General features: G+C 48.1%; 1 protein-coding gene across 1 annotated transcript in view; it reads right to left on the bottom strand.

The window, feature by feature from the left end:
* The window catches only part of LOC308608348 (glycine receptor subunit alpha-4-like), a gene marked incomplete at its 3' end in the record, with an annotated part of 28614 nt that extends 13277 nt beyond the window's left edge, over window positions 1-15337 (bottom strand). Inside the window, 8 exon segments of the mRNA XM_081221311.1 lie at window positions 4658-4871; window positions 7986-7989; window positions 7992-8126; window positions 9861-9943; window positions 10071-10294; window positions 10926-10993; window positions 11279-11409; window positions 15234-15337. Coding sequence (XP_081077437.1) covers window positions 4658-4871; window positions 7986-7989; window positions 7992-8126; window positions 9861-9943; window positions 10071-10294; window positions 10926-10993; window positions 11279-11409; window positions 15234-15298 — 924 coding nt within the window. The 5' untranslated portion in view covers window positions 15299-15337.
* Window positions 15338-19732: the final 4395 nt, after the last annotated feature.

Here is a 19732-nt window from a genome sequence, read left to right as displayed (position 1 = left end):
TGTTAATATAAATATTTCAGACATTACATGAAATTTCTAAAAATTTTATACGTTCTGGTATAATGTTATAAGTCATAATTCTAGTTAGTACTTTAAAATGTATATCTCAGAAATAACTAAATTTCCTTGTCAATTGCATTGTTATGAACTTTCATCAAATCTCTAACCATGGTCATTTTTAAGTCTTTTGTCATTTACAGACAGTTCTGGGTGTACTCTGATGCTTTTGCAAAAATGTTCCTATAAAAGGGTTTCATCTTCAAGGAATTCATGGAAAAGACTCTGACAAGTACAGGTTTCTGGTAACTGACTATACTGCTGAACTGAATGAATAAGCATTTTCAGAACTCTAATGGAAAACTGATGAATTCATAAAAGTGCTAACAAAAGATGAAGATGAAAAAAAATTAATTACATGGGACTGAGTGAACTGATGAGGATGATTATAATTTTTGTGACTTTCTGTTTGAATAAAAAGAAAATCCCACAAGGACTCAGAGGCAAAAAATATACAAATCAATTTTCACTGCAAAGTAAAGGAGCTGTTACAGTGGAGGATTCCTGGACTGAATGTCAATATTATGACATAGTATGAATGTGTTTCGTGTTTGGTAATTGCAATCATTGTTGCTTTTGTTGTGGTCATCCATTTACAATGCTTGGTGTCAGTTTATTTATCTCTTGTAAAAATAAAATACAGTGAGTGTGTGTAAAAAAAAAAAAGATTGAGAAACCCTGCTCTTTTTCTTTTAAGGCAGTTCCACTGAGATGGTAGTGGTGGGTTGCTAGGTAACCCTGATTAAGCATCCCTTGGTGTTTCCACTTTGCCACCTACTAAGACGTCATCCTGTTTCATTCACCATCTCCCAGTCCCACTGTGCCCCCAGGGATGTTAAGTGATACAAAAATCCATAATGAGGTAATGACAAGGGAGGTCCACGAAGGACTTTGGACCATCAAAAGAAAAGGACACCTTAAGCAGCAGGAAGAAAGTCTTGTTAACAATACATGTGTCAACAATACACCTTAAATATCTGTGGAATCCATCCACTTGCTATCCTGGCTCATCTGAAGGAGTGCAACAGTTTCCTAAATGGTCTCCCTGCATCTACGCTTGCCACCTCCAATCTGTTCTCCAAACAGCAGCCAGGATTTTGTTTTGAAAATGTAAGTCTGATCATATCACTCCTCTGCTTACAACCCTTCAGTGGTTCTCCATTATCCTTCCGATACAGTCAATGCTCCCCTTAGCATGGCATCTAGCCACTACCTACTACTTCAGCCTCATCTCGCCCCTTGCAATCTATGACCCTGTCATGATGATCAATTTCAGTTGTCTCCCAAGGAGATAATCTCTCTCTGTATCTCTCCTTTACCTTGATAACTTTTACTTAAATGTTCACTTCAGATACCGTATCCTCTGAGAAGTCTTCCTTAATCATCCTAGTTTGGGTTGGTTGCCACTACTGTATGTGCTCAGGTTACCTACACCTTCTTAGCATCCATCAAATATACCTGGCTATTTCCTTCACTAGACTGTGAGCTCTTCAGTGGCAGGGACTCTTTCCATCATGTTCACTGTGCCTAGCTGAGTGCCTGGCACATAGTAAGTATCTTTTGAATTAATGAACGGATGGATAGTTTGTATTTGTCTCTGCTGGCTTCTGTTTGCTCTCTTGGCCCTCCTTGTTACTACTTGCCCAAGAGCTGTGAGCCATTTAGATTACAAGATTTTGAAAGAATTGGGTCCCTCCTGCCCACTGCAACTTTAGGTCTAATCTGTCAGTGTCTGGTAGAAACTTCCATTTAACCCTTCCATTACGCACTGAGCCACCTGCAGTTGTGTACATCAAGAACCTGGCAAAGAGACAGCCATGGGTGCCTTTGAGAGCCCTAGCCCTCATAAAGGCAAAGAAGGAGTGGCTTCCGGGAGCATGGAGAATGGCCATCCCAGCTGAGTTCCCTTACAACGCGAGCCTCTGCCACTCTCATCCTGGACACTAGAGTTGTACTGGAGGTGGAATTGCTGTGGCTTTCAGAAGCCCCTGACCTAGCACCACCTTTTTCCTTGGGGCTCCCATAAATTCTAATGTTGCAGAAACTCAAGAGTGAGTGGAAGTTCCCTGACTTAGTCCCTTGCTCTGTGGGGCTGGCTAATGAAGCTATTTAGTTCAGGGTGCATGCCTACATATTTTGCTTATTGGCCAATGAGGCCAAGAAACGGTCCCCAACATAGAGAACAGACTTGTGGTTGCCAACGGGGAGGTGGGGTGGGGAAGGGAAGGACTGGGAGTTTGGGATTAGCAGATGCAAACTGGTATATATAGAATGGATAAAAAACAAGGTCGTACTGTATAGCACAGGGAACTACATTCAATATCCTGTGATAAACCATAATGGAAAAGAATATGAAAAAAGAATGTCTCTATGTGTATAACTGAGTCACTTTGCTGTACAGCGGAGATTGACACAACATTGTAAATCAACTATACTTCAATAAATATATATATACATAAAAAGAAAAGGTCGTCAAAATCTGATAAGGCATCAAATACTGCAACCCGCACCCCAAATCAAACCAAATCAAACAATCCTCCAACAAAGTCCATTTTTTCCGTAAGAGAAAACAAAGTGATTCCTGGGAGCAGATGGATTGTGCTTGCTCACAGGAGGGGACTGGAGGAAGAAGTTCTCTCAGCAAGAATAAAGCATAAATTGTAGCATTTCCCTGAGTTAGAGGAAAATATCCTTCTTGTGTGGCAGTGGCAATAAACAAGGGCAGGGTTCTTAGGTCTGAACTACTTTTTTGCCTCTGGCCTTCATACAGGCCACTACCACAGCCCCACCTGGCCCTGTAGCCCTCGCCTAATCCCAGTCTGCCTCTCAGAGCCTCTTCAATATCCTTGTCCATTTAGGAAATACATTTACAGGCCTACCTCAGAGATATTGTGGGTTCGGTTCCAGATCACTGCAATAAAGCAGATATTGCAATAAAGCAAATCACACAAATCTTTTGGTTTCCCAGTGCATATAAAAATTATGTTTACACTACACTGTAGTCTCTAGTAAGTGTGTAATAGCATTATGTCTAAAAAACAATGTGTATACCTTAATTAAAAAATACTTTTTGCTAAAAAAATGCTAAGCATCATCTGACAACGCAGGGCTGCCACAAACCTTCAAGTCGTTAAAAAACACAGTATCTGCTAAGTGCAAAAAAGCAAAGTGCAATAAAGCGAAGTGCAATAAAAGGAAGTATGCTTGTATAGGAAGTGATCTCTGACAACTTCCCCTAGGACATTAGATCTTAATCTGAGTTTTGTCACTATTTATCCCTAGAGGGCTTAGGACCACCTCCAAGGTTTCCTGGTGACTCAAAAATAATTGGAAACACCACCAGCTGCTTTAGGCCTAGGTCTACCACCCAGTTCTTTCCACCTAGACCCCTAATAATTATAACAATAGTTAACATTTATTGAGTGGTTATTATGTGCCAAACACTGTTCTCTGTGTTAATACATTATCTTATTTATTACTTGCAATAACCCTATGGAAGAGGTAATATTTCCATGTTACAGGTAAGGAGACTGAGACGTTAAGGAATTTACCTAAGATCACCATTAGTAAATGACAAGGTGGGGACTTAAATCAAAATCTACCTGACTCTATTCTCTTACTCTTAACCACTATTACCCCCAGCCCCACCTCCCCACTATATAGCAAATTTGTAAATTCACTCTGGGTGTCTGGATTACCCCCTGTTTAAGTCCCCAGTAAAAATCTTCTTAAAAATAAACACTGGAAGATGGGCGATCACAGGGCCTGGTTTCCATCAATACAGAGCAAGAGGGAATATATTCACTGGAAGATCTGCAAAAGCTGTGTTGTTTTGGTTTCCCATTATTTCTCCATGGCCTAGTACAGTGCCTGGTACATAGTATGTGCTCAGTAAATATTTATTGAATGAATGAATGAGTTTGCTCCCTGATTTTCTCAGAGCCTTGCTGACTGTAAGGACACTGAGGTGACGACCTCTAAATTCCGCACATGAAGACATGAGGCAGGGAGAACCTAGGCCCAGTTCCATCAGCACAAATCTCTCTGCGTAATCAAAATATCACCAGGCCCTAGGTGATCAGAGTCTACTGACTTTCATTGCTATTTGCTACCTCAAAGTTTTCTCACCCCAAAAGAAGGGACATTGTCTCTAGAGTTCTTTGTAATAGTACCCGATTTCCGACATAGCAAGAAACAGATGTCGGATTGTTTGATTGTTTCTTGTGAAGCATGACCTTGAGAAAGTCATTCTATCTCTCTGGGCTGTAATGCCCTCATCTGTACCATGAGGGAGTGGGACTTTCTACTTGCTAAGGGTCTTTTAATCTTGGACATGCTAGTATTTCCTGATGAAAGTCAAAGTAAGTCAGCACTGTCTCTACTCGTTCCCCAGCCAGAAAGCATCTGCAACCCCAGCCTCCACACTGTTAGCAATGTTATTAGCGGTATGTTCTGGGGGAAGAGAATGCAGGCCACCTGCTCTTGCTCGATGGCTCTTCTCTACCTTAAATCCAAGGAAAATAGTCAGCAGGAGGGAACAGGGGATGAATGGGAAATGGGGAGCTCTATGGCAAGCAAGTTCCCTTGCATGTCTCTTCACCTTAGGCAAAGAGGCCCGGGAGCCAGAGCTCTGAGTTGTCATGGTGAGCACAGTGGTGATGCCTAGGCCCACCCGGGCAGGGGCAGCATCCATGTTGATCCAGAAGGAGACCCAGGACAGGATAACGATGAGTAGGCTGGGGATATACATCTGAATCAGATAGTAGCCCATCTGTCGTTCCAGGTGAAACTTTACCTCGATGCAGGTGAATTTCCTGCAAGGAAAGAGGTGAGGTATCAGGCCCCAGGTCCCCAGCCTATAGCTGAGCCTGAGAGGCAGGACTAGGGTGGCTCTATTTCTGTGGGCACCTAACCTGCGCCAATAAATGAGCCTTTCAAAATGGCCCCAGGGAGCACCAGATGCATGTTTTGAAGAAACTCTCAGAGAAGCCACTGGGGACTTGAACTCTTGCTCCCAGCACTTTAGTTGCCAGCAGAAGGCCTTCCCCGTGACAGCACTGCAAGAGGATTAAGGGTGGGAGGGCTCCAGAGCCAGACTGTATGGGTTTGAATCCTGAACCTTCCACTCACTAGCTGTGTGACCTCAGGCAAAACACCTAAGCTTTTAAAGCTTCAGTTTCCTTGCCTGTAAAATAGAGTAACAACAATATCAACTCCATCATTGGGCAGTTGGAGGAATTAAATGAGATAATGTATTTGAGGTGTTGAGCACAGCAGGTAGCTGGTACTATTATCATGACTAACAAAATGAGCTTAGACTCCACTCAAATCTCAGAAGCCTAGCTTGTGTGTGCTGGGACCCTTGAAGCTCTCCAGCAACGATTCACTGAGATAAACACTGCCTGTGTCTTAAGCAAGTAAGAAGAGCAGGGTAGCAAACATCTGGAAACAATGTCTAACAGAGACCAGCTCTAGACAGCAGGCAGCGGGTTCCCAAAAAGCATCTGGCAGCAGCATTCTATTCCACCCACAAAAAGTGCATTGGCCCCTGGCACATGCACCAATGCTCGCCTCCTCTGCCAGCCATCTTCATTTTACCCTGGTTTCCACTCCCCAAGGCTAAGAAAACACTAGCTCAGAGCTTCTGGCAGCAGACGCTTAGGATAACCAAAGCAAAAAGCAGAGGATGTGTATACTATTATTTTATTCTGGCCTAGGCTTGCTCTTAACAGGACTCTCTGATTCCTCAAGGTTAGTGATTTCATCAATGACTGATTATGGCTTTGACATGTCGTGTGATGCTGTGATCGCCTACTCTTCCCTGAGTCCACCCACCCTGGGCTTCTTGCCATGACATGTTTTGGCTAGGTATCCATATTTTCTTTCCTTTCTTTCCTTCCTTCCTTCCTTTTTTTTTTTTTTTTTTTTTGGTGATAGCAGTTTTGTTTTCAATGACAAAATGAACACTTGTTTAGCACAGAACGAAAGTGAGAAGTAGAGAAAGAATGATAAGATTCATAAGCTGACATTTGTCAAGCCCCTACTAAGTGCCCTGACTTTATATAGTTTATCTCATTTAAATCCCATAGCAACTCTTTGGGGCAGGTCAAATTATTATTTCCCATTTTATAGACAGTGATACTGAGGCTCAAAGAGATTAAGTTATGTTGCTCAAGGGCACCCAACTAGTAAATGGTGCAGCCAGAATTCAAACTCAGCTCTATCTGACTCCAGAGTTCTTGCTCTTACCCTGTTGTATCATACTGCTTCAGAAACGCTTAGCGCTATTTCCTTCCAGGTATTTTTTTTTTTTTTTTTTTTTTTTTTTGCAGTACGCGGGCCTCTCACTGTTGTGGCCTCTCCCACTGCGGGGCACAGGCTCCGGACGCGCAGGCTCAGCGGCCATGGCTCACGGGCCCAGCCACTCCGTGGCATGTGGGATCTTCCCGGACCGGGGCATGAACCCGTGTCCCCTGCATGGGCAGGCGGACTCTCAACCACTGCGCCACCAGGGAAGCCCCTTCCAGGGTTTTTAAACACATGCTTTTGGTTTGTTTCTTTCATCACAATAGAATCATTCTGTGTATACAACTTTGAATCTTAGCCTTTTCCACTTGAAGTTTCCCATGTTGATATAAGCACCTTGCAAGCATTCTTTTTAAACGTCTGGATAATATCCCACCAAGCAGATGTGCTATGTAATTTACTTAACTTCCACCCTATTGGTGGATATTTAGAGCAGTACCAAGTTTTTGCTGGTATAAACAGTGACCCAGGAACCCTCTTGGGGTCTAAAGTCAATATGATATTTTGGAATATTTCCTTATAATAAATTCCAGGCAGTGGAATTCCTGGATCAACAGGTAGGGAAACAAATTTAGCTTCCAGACTAAAGTTTCTTAGTGTGCCCCCTGGACCACCTGCATCAGAATCCTCAGGATGCTTGTTCAAACACAGATTTCTGGGCTTCACTCCCAGGGCATGTAATCAGAATCTCTGAGAGGCAGAACCCAGGAATCAATATTTTAACAGGCTCCCCAGGGAAATATAATGCACACCAAAATTTGAAACCCACCAGTCTATATACAAAATGCCAGTTCTTTTCCCTAAAAAGTTATACCAATTTCCACTCACGCCAGCATTTTCTAAATTCAATGGCTCATTCGTCTCCCCAGCTACCTGCACCTCCACATTCACACACGAATTCATAGGGCTGCACCCAAAGCATATCCGCACACCGTTGGAGTGTGATCTTCCCTCTTCAGCTTGTGGCCTCTATCTCAGGGTCATAGCTCTTCACAACCAAATTGCCAGGGGAAATGAGGAGCCAGCAGCGATTAGGGAAGCTGCAGGGGGCAGACGCTCAGGCTGGAAAACCAGCTCCTCTCCATTTCCTGGTATGCTTTTCACACCTGGGAAACCAAGCCAATTCATGAGAGTTGAGCAGTGGGGACAGTGGTAGGACGTGTGGACGGTAAGCCAGCTGGTGACCTGAATTCTGTTCTCTCCTGGTTCAGTAAACTCATTGACTACTCCCAGATGTAGATTCCCCACTTTCCACGTGAAGTTGGCCCCAGGACAGGTGGAACACTCCTGCTACTCACTGGCACAGGACCATTTGTTCTGCAGCATGTGATAGGGACAAGAACAAGGGCTTTGGCATTAGACAGATCTGGATTTGAATTCTAAATCAGCCATTTACTAGCTGTGTGACTTGGCCAACTGATTCAACTTCTTAGAACCTCAGTTTTCTCTTTCTGAGAAATGGGGCTGATCACCCCTACCATAATGAGATAAGACATATAAAGCACTTAGCACCACATCTGGTACAGATTGGACCTTCAGTAGAGGCTAGCTGCCTTGCCCCTTTCCCTCCCATCTGGAGGCCCTCTTGTGGCCCACAGCCAGTAAAGATCTTGGGTTTTTACCTGTGTTGTAGCGCTTGGTACAATAGCCTAGATCCTTCTCATCCCGCAAGATAAACTGGGGCAGAGTCAACCCCTCAGCCACTTGGACAGCAGGAGAATCTTCTAGCCACTCAAACACGAGGTCATTCATGGTGTAGCCAACTGAAAGTGACAGAGATGGCAGAGGATTGCAGAGTGTGGTGGTTGGACGGGGGTAGGGAGAGGGTTAGAACTGGCAGGAAAGAACAAATGAGGAATAAGGCCTGGGTTTTAGAAGTTTCATGCTCATCTTGGAAAGGAAAACCATTCGGAAGAGGGTCAGTTGCCTCATGGGCCCAGCCTAAGTGGGTAAATCAGAAAGATTCCTCTCCTACCTAGTTCTGAAGCTTTAGAAAGGCCCAAAGAGAAATTATTCTGGCAGACCTAGAAAGCACGTCAAAAGGCTTGGAAAGATGTCAAGGAAACCAGCTGGGAACCTCCTGCCCCATCTCAAACCCAGGGGAGTAAGCATGTGTACCGACCACATGTCTTGAGCTGAGCCAGCCTCAGAGCTGGGGCTTCTGCCACCTCACTCCAGGGAGGAAAGAGCTATTTATACCTTGCCAGTCATGCATGGGACAATGTGCATACCACAGACTCCCAGCCAGAGTCCTGACCTGGGGCAAATTGAGAGCTAACATTGAAAATGCCAAGTTGCTCACAGATAGCTAGCAGTTCGTGAAGGCTCTTGCCACATAGATGACTATACTCACACGTTGGGTAGAAATGGGAGCAGAAACACCAAGGCTCACAGATGTCCAGTGTAGGGCCTTGGCCCAGAGTAGCTTTGTGACTTTGGGCAAGTCACTTCCCCTTCTGTAAAATGCTCCACCTACTTTTCAGAGGGGGTAATGAGGACCTGGATGTGAAGGTGGTTTATGAACTCTAAAAAGCTGACCACATAGGACATATTCTGTCTATTACTGTTATTATATGTTGGAAACAGCCTGACAAGACTTCTTCTTTGAGGATCAAATGGATATCTCCTGATCCCACAGTCTCAATTGTCCAGGAGATGGCAAAGGAATGGACATGGGCGATGGTCCAGCCTTGCTATCCTTTAGCTTCTCTGCACTTGGGGCAGCCTCTGCAGGCTGGCACCCCCTGCCCTTGGTAGCCCTTGGCTGACCTTGCTATCCTGGGCACTGTCCTATGCCTAGAACTGTCCTCTCTCACCTCTCTACAAAAGCTATCTGTACATACTACTATGTGTAAAATAGATAAACAACAAGGACCTACTGTATAGCATAGGGAACTATATTCAATATCTTGTAATAACCTATAATGGAAAAGAATCTGAAAAAGAACATATATATATATATATATATATATATATATATGAATTATTTTGCTGTACACCTGAAATTAACACAACACTGTAACTATACTTCAGTTTAAAAAAAATATGTGTTCACAAGGAATCAAGGTTCAAAGACTCCCCCCTTCCCTGTCAACTCTGGATTTTTATAGGCATCTTGAATGTCTTAACTCAGGGGAAGTAAAGGTAGAATCACTTCAGGCACTGTGAGAGGGAAATTATATCTGGACAGAGGAGGTACCCCTCAAATGACCCTCCACATACAGCATAAGCACATTTGTATGTAAGGCTGGACCCTTCCCATTCCCCAGCCCTGTGAGGCAGCCAGACCTGCCAATGGCGAGGGGATGGAAAAGCACACTGGGCTGAGTGTTAGCAAGCCCTGGCTTCTAGTTTCACCTGTGCCAAGAGCTCACTGTGTGTGCTTGGGGAAGTCCATCCCCACTCTGGGCTGCCCTTCTCCTGTCTGGAATATCATGGCATGGGGTTAACTAGCTGGTATCTCAGGCCTCACTCTGTGACTCTCTAGGGACACTTACAGCTCTCCAGCTGCATCGTGCAGGTCTGGATATCCATGGGGAAGTTCTTCAGGTCCATTGGGCAGGATAAAATGAGAGTCAGCCTGGCAGGGACAGTAAGAAAGAAGTTAGGCCGGCTTACTGGGGCTCAGCACAGCACAGGGAACCCTCTGCCCACCCCTCAGCCTCTACGCCTTGCCCCGAGCTCTCCTGGCTGTACGCCAGCTGCACCTGATGCTGTAGAGCACGTTTCCATTCTTGAAGATGCGCAGCAACTTGTTGTCTGTGGTCACCTCGTGAAAATTGGCCCCTTTCTCATTGGCAAAGAACAGGTCTGGCTTCCAAATTGAGTCCAGCATGGAGGGATCGAGGTCCAGCGAGTCATCAGGGTATTCTCGGTAGGCCAGGCGTGGGTCGTTCCACTGCTGCCGCAAGAAGATGTTCACCCGGTAGTCCTGAACAGAGATGGGCCCATCAGAGGTAGTGCTATTGCAGGGGCCTAGCAAGCCTACCTGGGCAGGAGGGCCATGAGGAGGAAATGCTGGGAGCACATCTCAGGGGCAGTGGGCATTTTCCACTGGAGAAGGAGCCTGCTTTGGGCTGATATGGCAAAGAAGGGAAGGGAAAAGACATTTATTAAACACTTACTATGTGCCAGGCTCTCTGCTAAGTGCTTTCTTCATATGCATCATCTCATTTAAATCTCATGTCAACCCTGAGAGGAGGGTGCTGTTATGATCCCCATTTCACAGATGAGGAAACTGAGACAAAGAGAGATTTGAGTAACCTGCCTAAGAGATGGTAGAGTCAGGGTTTGAACGCAGGTTTATCTGATTTCCAAGCCTTGATGCTATGCATCAAGCTACCTTCCAAACTGGAACATCTGCTGCTTAGGCTAGTCTGCCTTTAGCCACTAAAACCCTGGGCTGGGGAAAGATAAACTCCCAGTGACCGACTTTGGACATCCCATGGCTTTAGCCATGACCCTGAAACAGGGGGACGATGGCAGAGGGAGGAAAGTCTTCCTATCAGGTGGGCTTCACCCATTCACACTAGAGTGGAAGCGGGAGCAGGGCAATGCTTTACCATGGTAGTCTCGGTGATGGAGCTGAAACTGTTGATGAAGATGTTGCAGGTCACGTTCACAGGTGGGCCTAAGGGTAGCAAAGCACAGCCATATTGGCAGGGCATTCCAGGAATCTGGGAGAAATTTCCAAGACCCCCTCCCTGAGCTTGAGGCCAGGGTACTACTGGGAGAAGGCAGTGCCTGGCACACAGGCCCATGGGTGATGGAGAGGGGACGCTCCTTCTGAGCTGTGAGAGCCAGCCCTGTACCTCCAGCCTCCTGGTCCTGAGGTAGGCAATGGAGGCTAGCTCGGCAGTATGTCCCCAAACGAAGTGGGGAGGGAAGGGGTTTTTGTAGGATAAATGATTCTTACCTTTAAAATTGGGCCGAATCCTGGCATCATATCCAGATGTTCGCCCCATAAGCTTGTCCAGGAAATCAGAGGGGGACATTGGCTGGGACACCTTGGTCCCAGATTTGACTTCTTCTTTTGCCAAGGCCACCCTGGACAGGAGAGATAAAGAATTAATAACTGAGATCTGTTGTATTCTGCCTTTATCACAGACCCTCTCCTTCCTTGTTCCCTCCCCACTTTGGCTGGTCTCTCCATCAGGCAGGAGGATTAGGAGATGGGTTTCTAGGTGTCCACTTGCAAAATGAGAAGTACAGAAACCCCTAAAACAACACAGCAGCTCAATAGTTAGTCCTAGAAGATTACTTTCACATATATTAGATATTTTTGCCCTCAAAATTCTCAGCGTGATGGGGGTGAAAACTGTTATTTCCATCTTATAGGTGAGAAAACTGAGGCTTCCAAAGGAGTAATCTGTGAGACTGTAAATTGGTGCAGCCACTGTGGAAAACAATATGGAGTTCCCTCAAAATATTAAAAGTTGAACTACCTTATGATCCAGCAGTTCTACTTCTGGGTATTTATCCAAAGGAAACAAGATCACTATGTTGAAGAAATACCAGCACCGCCCCCCATTTTCATAGCAGCATTATTTGCAATGGCCAAGACATGGAAATTACCCAAGTGTCCATCAACGGATGAATAGATAAAGAAGATGTGGTGTATATATACAATGGAATACTACTCAGCTATAGAAAAGAATGAAATAATGCCATTTGCAGCAACATGGATGGACTTGGAGGGTATTATGCTAAATGAAATAAGTCAGACAGAGAAAGACAAATACCATATGATCTCATATGTGGAATCTAATAAATGGATAGATAGATAGATAGATAGATCGACCGTCCAAAAGAAAAGTGACTTGACCAAAGTCTCACAGCTGGTGAGTGACACAGGGCCCAAGATCAGGACTTGAACCCAAGGCTGAGGCCTCATCCAGTATTCTCTTTCTGAAGGTGCCTTGAACATGCTCAAACAAGAGTGACAGAAATAATGCGGCTGTGGCAACGCTTTGTACATCTGGCCTAGCCAAGGATGGGAAGGGCTCAAGGGCAGTTTACACCCCTGAGAGATGGTTTTAGTTGCTTGGCCTTCATGCTGATCCCTCAGGGGCTAGGACCCAGCTTCTGGAGAGGGCAGCTTAGCTTCTGGTGTTTGCTCCAGCAGGAAGCTATATTCTGAGCTGAACCTCAGTTCAGGGTTGTGGCAGCTGCAGGAAGGTCATCTCACCTTGGCAATAAAAGAGGCAGGAAAGCAGGGCTCTAGAAGCATGGGAAAGCCTCCCAGTAAAGTGGCCATGCTGTGAAGGTCAACTCCCATCTTTTCTTCCTAAGAGCTTCATTTTGAGGATGGGGCCAGTGTGCTTTGGCCTAGCCTAGAGGCCAGCCCCCTTCTCCCCTGACAAGTTTCCTTCAAAGAGCAGCAAAGTTCCTTCCATATGCCTGCTTGTCTGCTTAGCAACCAATAGCTAGACCAGGGACCAGGAGCTCAACCAGGGCTTGAGGGCAGGGGTGGGGCTCACACTGAGCTCAGGCTGGACTCCTGGCTGGGTCCTGTGCCTTCTGCTCCATCCTGCCATCATCACCAGAGCCAGCTCCCCTGCTGCCACTACTGCTGCTGCACTGCTGGGGCTGGGAGGTGGGGTGACTGCTGTCCTTCTGGGTCTGAGTCTCCTTTGAACCAGCGAGCTCCTCTTTCCCAGTAAATCTATGCACCTGCCAGTGACTGATAGAATAATACAAATAGCTGAGTCACCATGCTAAACACTTTATCTAGTATAGTTCCCACATCAATCCTCTCAATAATCACTCTTATTATCCTCCAGCTATAGTTGAGGAGTGCAAGATGGAGTGACTTGTTCATGATCATACAGTTCCCAAATGGTAAAGCCGAGATTCCAACCCAGAGCTATTGACTTCAAAACTAAGTCCATCTACCGCAATACCATGATACAAGCAGCCCAGGGCGGGCTGCCAAGGAACCAGAGGGGGAAGGTGACAGCCGCACCCTGACCCTTAGAGTCTTGCTTCCTTGAATCCCATGAGCAGGAGAGAGCTCTTACCCTGGGAACAGAGGCCACCTTGGCCCCGAGTGGGGGTGGCCAGAGCAGGTGGCCTAAGCAGGCTCTGAAAACCCAGGGAGGCGGGTGGTGGTGCTGGTGCAAGCAGAAGTGCGTGGCTTCACCATGGGGCATCCACACTGGCCAGGCGCTGCTGCTGGCTGCTTGTCACCTGCCTGCCGGGAGGCCACATGGCCCTGCAGGTGGAGCAGCCAGACCCTTGGCACCGTCCTCAACCTCACTCTCATGTCACCTCTCCCGCTAGCTCCAGCCCCAGGACCCTGGGACTGGCTGTGGGCTCAGCTGTCTTGGGCCCCAACCGCCGTGGCAGCCCCGCTTTTCCAGGGTTACCTTGTCTGCGGACCTGAAAGCAGAGTCACCGTGTGCGGTCTCTCCTTGCTCCCTTTCATTCCTGGAACGTTCCAAACACTGGCAGGAGTAGGGAGGTTCCAGAGCTGAAAATCTTTCTCATGGAAGGCCTTGGGGTGGGGTAAGGGGAGAATGCTGATTCTGCTGCTGGGTACTTAAGTGACCTTGGCCAGGTCACTTGCCCTCTCTAGGCCTCAGTTTCCATAAATACAATGAAGGATTTGGTCTCAAGATTTCCTAAGGGCCTCGGGCTTCCCTGGTGGCGCAGTGGTTGAAGTCCGCCTGCCGATGCAGGGGACACGGGTTTGCGCCCCGATCCGGGAAGATCCCACATGCTGCGGAGCGGCTGGGCCCGTGAGCCATGGCCGCTGAGCCTGCACGTCCGGAGCCTGTGCCCTGCAGTGGGAGAGGCCACAACAGTGAGAGGCCCGCGTACTGCAAAAAAAAAAAAAAAAAAAAAAAAAGATTTCCTAAGGGCCTGCCTTGCTCCAATCACTCAAGTGGGAATGCTGCCACCAGAGCTTGGTCCTTGAGGCAACTTCCCCTCCAGCAGGGCCTGCAGGCGTCATCTGGGTGCCCCCTTCTGCCTGTATCCTCCTATCAACTCCAGCTGAGCTGCCATTGCACTTTGGGCTGCTTTTCACTCTGAAGAAGTTTGTCACTGCCCCCCCCACCCCGCCCACTGTATCCCCGCCTGATTGCCCCCTAATGTGTCTGCCAGCAGTGAGGCAGGAGGCTCCTCAGAGGCAAGCAGATCTCGGCGTGCTCTTTGAACGAAGAGGAGGAGGATGATATTGCAGTGGCACTCACCTGCCTCCACCTTGGGAGGCATTCTTCTGACCAGTTCAGCCCAAGGCACAGCCATCTTTCCTCCTCAGCTCACCCTATCCACCTAGAATGGCTCCTGGTCTAATGAGAAAGTGAGAATGGGTAGGAGGCCATTTACAAGGAGCCCAAAGCATGTCTTGCCCCCAAGCCCAGGAAATGATGGACACTTAGTGCCCCTCCAGGGACAGCGAGCAGACAGGTTCCCCCCCGGGCAGGGTAAGGTGACTGAAGAGGGCCAAGGTTTGGTCAGCCAACATCATTCTGATGTGCTTTTGGGAAAATCCTTGCTCCTTGAAATCTCTTCGGTGAGCAGCTGGCAGATGTTGGTGTCATTTTTAAGGATCTGAGGAACGTGTGGCCAAGCTGGTAGGGAGACAGGGTTGCATGGCAGGACAGATGGCTTCTGTTCCGGGGCTCACTCCCCAGCCCCTACCCTGGCCCAGGAAAGTCTCACCCATGCCGAAGCCTTCCCACCTGCTCTGGGGCTTTGACCTCCTTTATGAAAGTCTCCTGGGATCTGAGTGGGGGAGGGTGTGTCCTCCCCTGGAGCCTTCCAGACTGTGGGCTTTCTGTAAACTTCAAGGAAACGGTGCCAGAGCCCCTGCTACCCCCGGCCGGTATTTGCATGCATCTCCTTCTCACCCCCACTCAGCTCACCTGAGGAGAACCTGCAGGGTCCAGAAGAGAAGGAAGGAGAGGGTTGCTGGAACAAGAGTTGTCATTCTGAGGGGACCCTGGAGTCCTTTCTCAGCCTGGCTGCCGAGGTGAGAGTGGGTATCCGGGCGGGAACGCCGAAAGTACAGAGCCTTCTTCCTACTTGGGCCACTTGCAAGGAACCCAAGGAGGGCCGGGCTAGGAGTTGCACGCTCTCTCCTCTTCTCTTTTCTCTGCCCCGTCCTTAGTCCTTACCAGTCAGGGGCCAGAACTATTCCCCTGGAAGTGATCCTGACACAGATAACCTGCTCCTGCTCTGGCTCGCCTGGGGCTCCGGAGGGCCTCAGCCTGCCTGCTGGGGTGCTGAAGGAGATTCTTTTTGGGCAGCAATCACTCTCTAAACCCTGGAGAGTCTTGGAGGGGAGGGAAGAGGGAGACTGTAGGAAGATGTTTCCCTCCCTCCCACCTCCCCCTGAGATGCACCCTCTGAAAGCAGCAATTTAAAGGCACAGTCGCCAGCAGCTGGAGTGGGGTTCCGAGCGAGCCTGTGTGCTGTGTGCTGGGGAGGAGCCTGGGCTGCCGCTGCAGCCTGGAGAGGGCCGGAGGTGTCCTGTCTAGCTTCTAACTGTCCAGCTGGAGGAGTGCGTGCAGGCTGCCCTGATTCCCCAACCTCCCCAGCAGTTCCCCTTTTATCCTGGAGCCAAGCTGTGGCCAAACTCTAAAGGCTTAATGATTTTTGTAAGGGAGAAAAAGACCTGAGAGGATTTAGGGGAGCCAGTGGGTTTCCTCCAGCTGACAGCTTCAGGGCTGAGAGGAGGTGAGGAGGAGGCCGAGGGCAGGGGTGGCTTTTCCTCAACCCTCTGGGTGGAGACACAAGGGATGGATAAGGCAGAGGAACTTCGGAGTTCTCCTATGTCTGCCTGCCTATCAGTCTGTCCGTCTGTCTGTCTGCATGACCCATCTTCATCCTTGTAGTTGTGCATCCTCTTTCCTGCCTGCTTACCTCCCTTAGCTCATCTCTGCTGAGCTTGGGGGGCTCTCTTTAGCTCTCTGAAACTCCCTTTCCCCAGCCTGGTTAGGCTGTGAGGAGGAATAGGTGTCCCTGGCAGGGGCAGGGCAGGCCTGGCGCACAGCAGGCTTTGCAAGCTTCAGAGAAGTCAAGGGGGCCAAGAGCAATGACCCGGCAGCCCCGAAGCCCAGGATGGAGTAGAGAGGCAGGGAGGACGGGCTGCTCCCCATCCCCTTGCTTCTGCCCATTTGCTTACAGCATCCAGGCGCTTGAGCAGCTCGTTTCCTGATGACCCTTCCCCAAACTTGCTCAAGCACCACCTGAACCGCTCTGGGACTTCCGTGAGTGCCTCAGCCTCCCTCCCTCCCTCCCTCCCTCTTTTTCCTTACTTTCTTCTTCCCTCTCTCCCTGAAGCTTTCCTTCATCTTTACTCTCTCCATCTCTAATCTCCCTTCCTGTTTCTTTTCTGGGTCTCACCTTCTGTGTCTGTCTCCCCCTCTTCTTTCACCCTCGCTTTCTCTCCATTCCCGTTTTCTCTCTCAACTTCCCATTATCTCCATTTTCTCACACTCTCTTTTTAAATTACGACTGTGAGAAGCAAAATGTTTTCATTTATTCTGCAGTGGAAACTCTCACAACAGCTCATCTGAGTTCTTGAGTGTGTACTCAGGGGAGGGTTCGGTGCCACTTTATAGGGGTCGATTCCAGCGCTGACTGCGGCCCCTCAGCCCCACCAGAGAAGGGTGTGCGGGGATTGCAAGCCCTTCAAAGGGACCCACTTAGAGGCAATGATGGGTAGAACTTGTGCTGCATCTCCCTTGTGGTTGTGTTATTATTAAAGAAGAGGAATTTTTAAACCACCAATGAAAGGGAAAGAAGATAATTTTAAAGATTACGCACTGAAATGTTGATGGCGGAGCTGGGCTTTTGGAATTGGGACTGGAAACATTACAAGCCTGAAATCATGCTTATATGGCCAGTAAGTACAAAATACAAAGTACTAATTTTCCTGAAAGTATCTTTAGCAGCTCTTTCACCTGCTTACCCTCCCTCCGTGTTTTCTGTAAGCATCACAATCCCTGCTCCGTGGGCAGGAACCGAGCCTTACAGCACCTCTCAGGGCAGAGCTGCAGGCTAGGGCACTAAGCGGGGCGGGCAGCAGAAGCACTTGATCCTATTTAACTCACTCCCTCTGACAAGCTTGGTTTTGTCACTTCCCCTTCCTCAACTCTTCCGTATTGCTTTCAAGCTGAAGTTCAAGGCGCTGCATGACCTGGTCACTCTGCTCCTCCGCTGATGCATCTCGAGACCCCTGTCTCTCCAGCTTCCACGTTGTTTCACAAGTTGTTCCCTCTGCCAGAGTACTATTCCCTCCACTCTTATCCTTCTGGACTAAGTTTTGTTGTCCCCCTCTCAAGGAAGACGTCTTGAACTGCCCCTGTCACCCCTCAGGTCTGGGTTAGGAGACCCCCCAATGTGTTCCTACAGGACCTTCGCCTTTCCCTTCACAGCACCATCACACTCTGTTAAAGCCGCCTGCTTACTTGACTCTCTCCCCACTACAGACCTCTCAAGCTTCCTGAGGGCAGAGACACGTGAGCCACCCAATCCCGAGGGCCCAGCCCAGAGCTTGGCACATTCCAGGCAACTAGTGAACATACATTAAGATGCATTCCGGGCACCCAGAGATACTTCCCCAAGCCAGTGCCTCTGCATCTTTCTCTGTCAAATGAGAATGATGAGTCTGACACAGAGAGAGAGAGCCGGCATGAAGTAATGGTAATAAAGGGAAATGAGAAAGCAGTTTTCATTCTCTTGCCCCTTGGTCCTGAGGCGTCACCTACAGTCATCTGGGATTCTTGGCTAATGGAAGGCACAGGCCCCTGGGGACTGGTCCATTGTCTCAGGTCTCGCCCCCTGTGTGTCCCGTGGGGTCCCTGAGTGCTGAGAACACAGTGGGATCAGTTTCCTGGGAGGAAAGATCCCTTCTTATGAAAGGCTGCAGCCATGACCAAGGGTCTGGCTGGTATGTTGAAGGGATACGGCTTCCCAAGGGTGCTGAAAGGCTTTGGGAGAAGGAGGGAGGCCAGGGAGGCAAAGAACTGGATAAGCTGTTCCTAGGAGGTGACAAGAAGCAGGGAAGATGCCCATCCAAGAGTTCCCTCTACTAACAGGAAGCCACACTTTCTGAAGATGACCTCAGCATTTTCTGGTGTGGGAGGGGCACAAATTTGTGTCCAGACTCGCCCCACAAATTTTTTCTCTTCTTATTATCAAACTATGGTGTATGGGAATCTCTATGCTCCAAAATGTATTGCACCCTTTCCCTCTTTTTTTTTTTTTTTTGCGGTACGCGGGCCTCTCACTGTCGTGGCCTCTCCCGTTGCGGAGCTCAGGCTCCGGACGCGCAGGCTCAGCGGCCATGGCTCCTGGCCCAGCCGCTCCGCCGCATGTGGGATCTTCCCAGACCGGGGCACGAACCCGTGTCCCCTGCATCGGCAGGCGGACTCTCAACCACTGTGCCACCAGGGAAGCCCCCCTTTTCGTCTTTTGAAATTGGCTTTCCCATTGGCCACGAGAAGTGGCTGGATTGCAGCAGGAGGTTGCATAGAAGCTACAATAAGTAAAATGTTTTACTGGATGAAAGATTACTTCATCATGAAAAAACTACTGAGCTGCTAGAAATGGATTAAGCACATCATTTTCATAAATGTTTCATTCCAGGAAAGAGTCTGTCACATTTCAGCCCAATACAAGGAAAATTACAATTGTGCCCTCCTGACAAGCAGGTTTCTGCAACCTCAGTCTGAGGAGAAGCATGTCTGTGCGGGATCGGGTATTATCTGGTGAATCCAGTGACTTCTAGGGCTTAATTTTGGGGGCAGAGTTGGAGAGCCATTTGGCATCCCATCCTGGACCCAACTCCCCCATACTACTTATCCCACTTATTTAAGTATAAAGTGGTCTGTGGGGGTACCTCAAAAGTCGACTGTGTTCCCAAGCTGAGGAAACTCTCAAAGCATTAGCTACTTTTCAGAAGCATTGGGGTAAGAAGTTGGGGGCATGTGTGAAATAAAATACAGACGTCCTTTAAAATGTCTGCTGACAAGGACAGGGGCGTTTCGGTTGGATCTCCAAGGAGCAAGGCTGCATCTTGTTGCTGTGTGTGAGTTTTCCTTTTCAGGGTCATTTTCAACCTCCAAGGTTGTGACAGTTTACTTGAAAGTGGGGGCTCGACTTCTGGTGCTCAGGGAGTGCTGCCGGCAGAGGCAGGAAGCCCTCACGCCCTTCATACTCAAGGAGATATGCACAGTGTGTGTGATGTAATAGTGGTGGTGGGAGTTTCACAGTCCTCGATTCAGCTAGAGGAAGGAAGAAGAAAGAACAAAATGGCAGATGCGTTGGATAGGTTCAGTGCTCTCCTAAGACTTTTGGAGAGTAATTGATTTAAGTCCCATGTTTCCAAGATTACCTTTCCTTCTTTTACGGAATA

Source organism: Mesoplodon bidens (assembly GCF_964165515.1).
Source record: "Mesoplodon bidens genome assembly, chromosome: X".
Lineage (NCBI taxonomy): Eukaryota > Metazoa > Chordata > Mammalia > Artiodactyla > Ziphiidae > Mesoplodon > Mesoplodon bidens.
The sequence above is the reverse complement of the archived record's forward strand: the minus strand, read 5'-3'. Positions and strand labels throughout refer to the sequence as shown.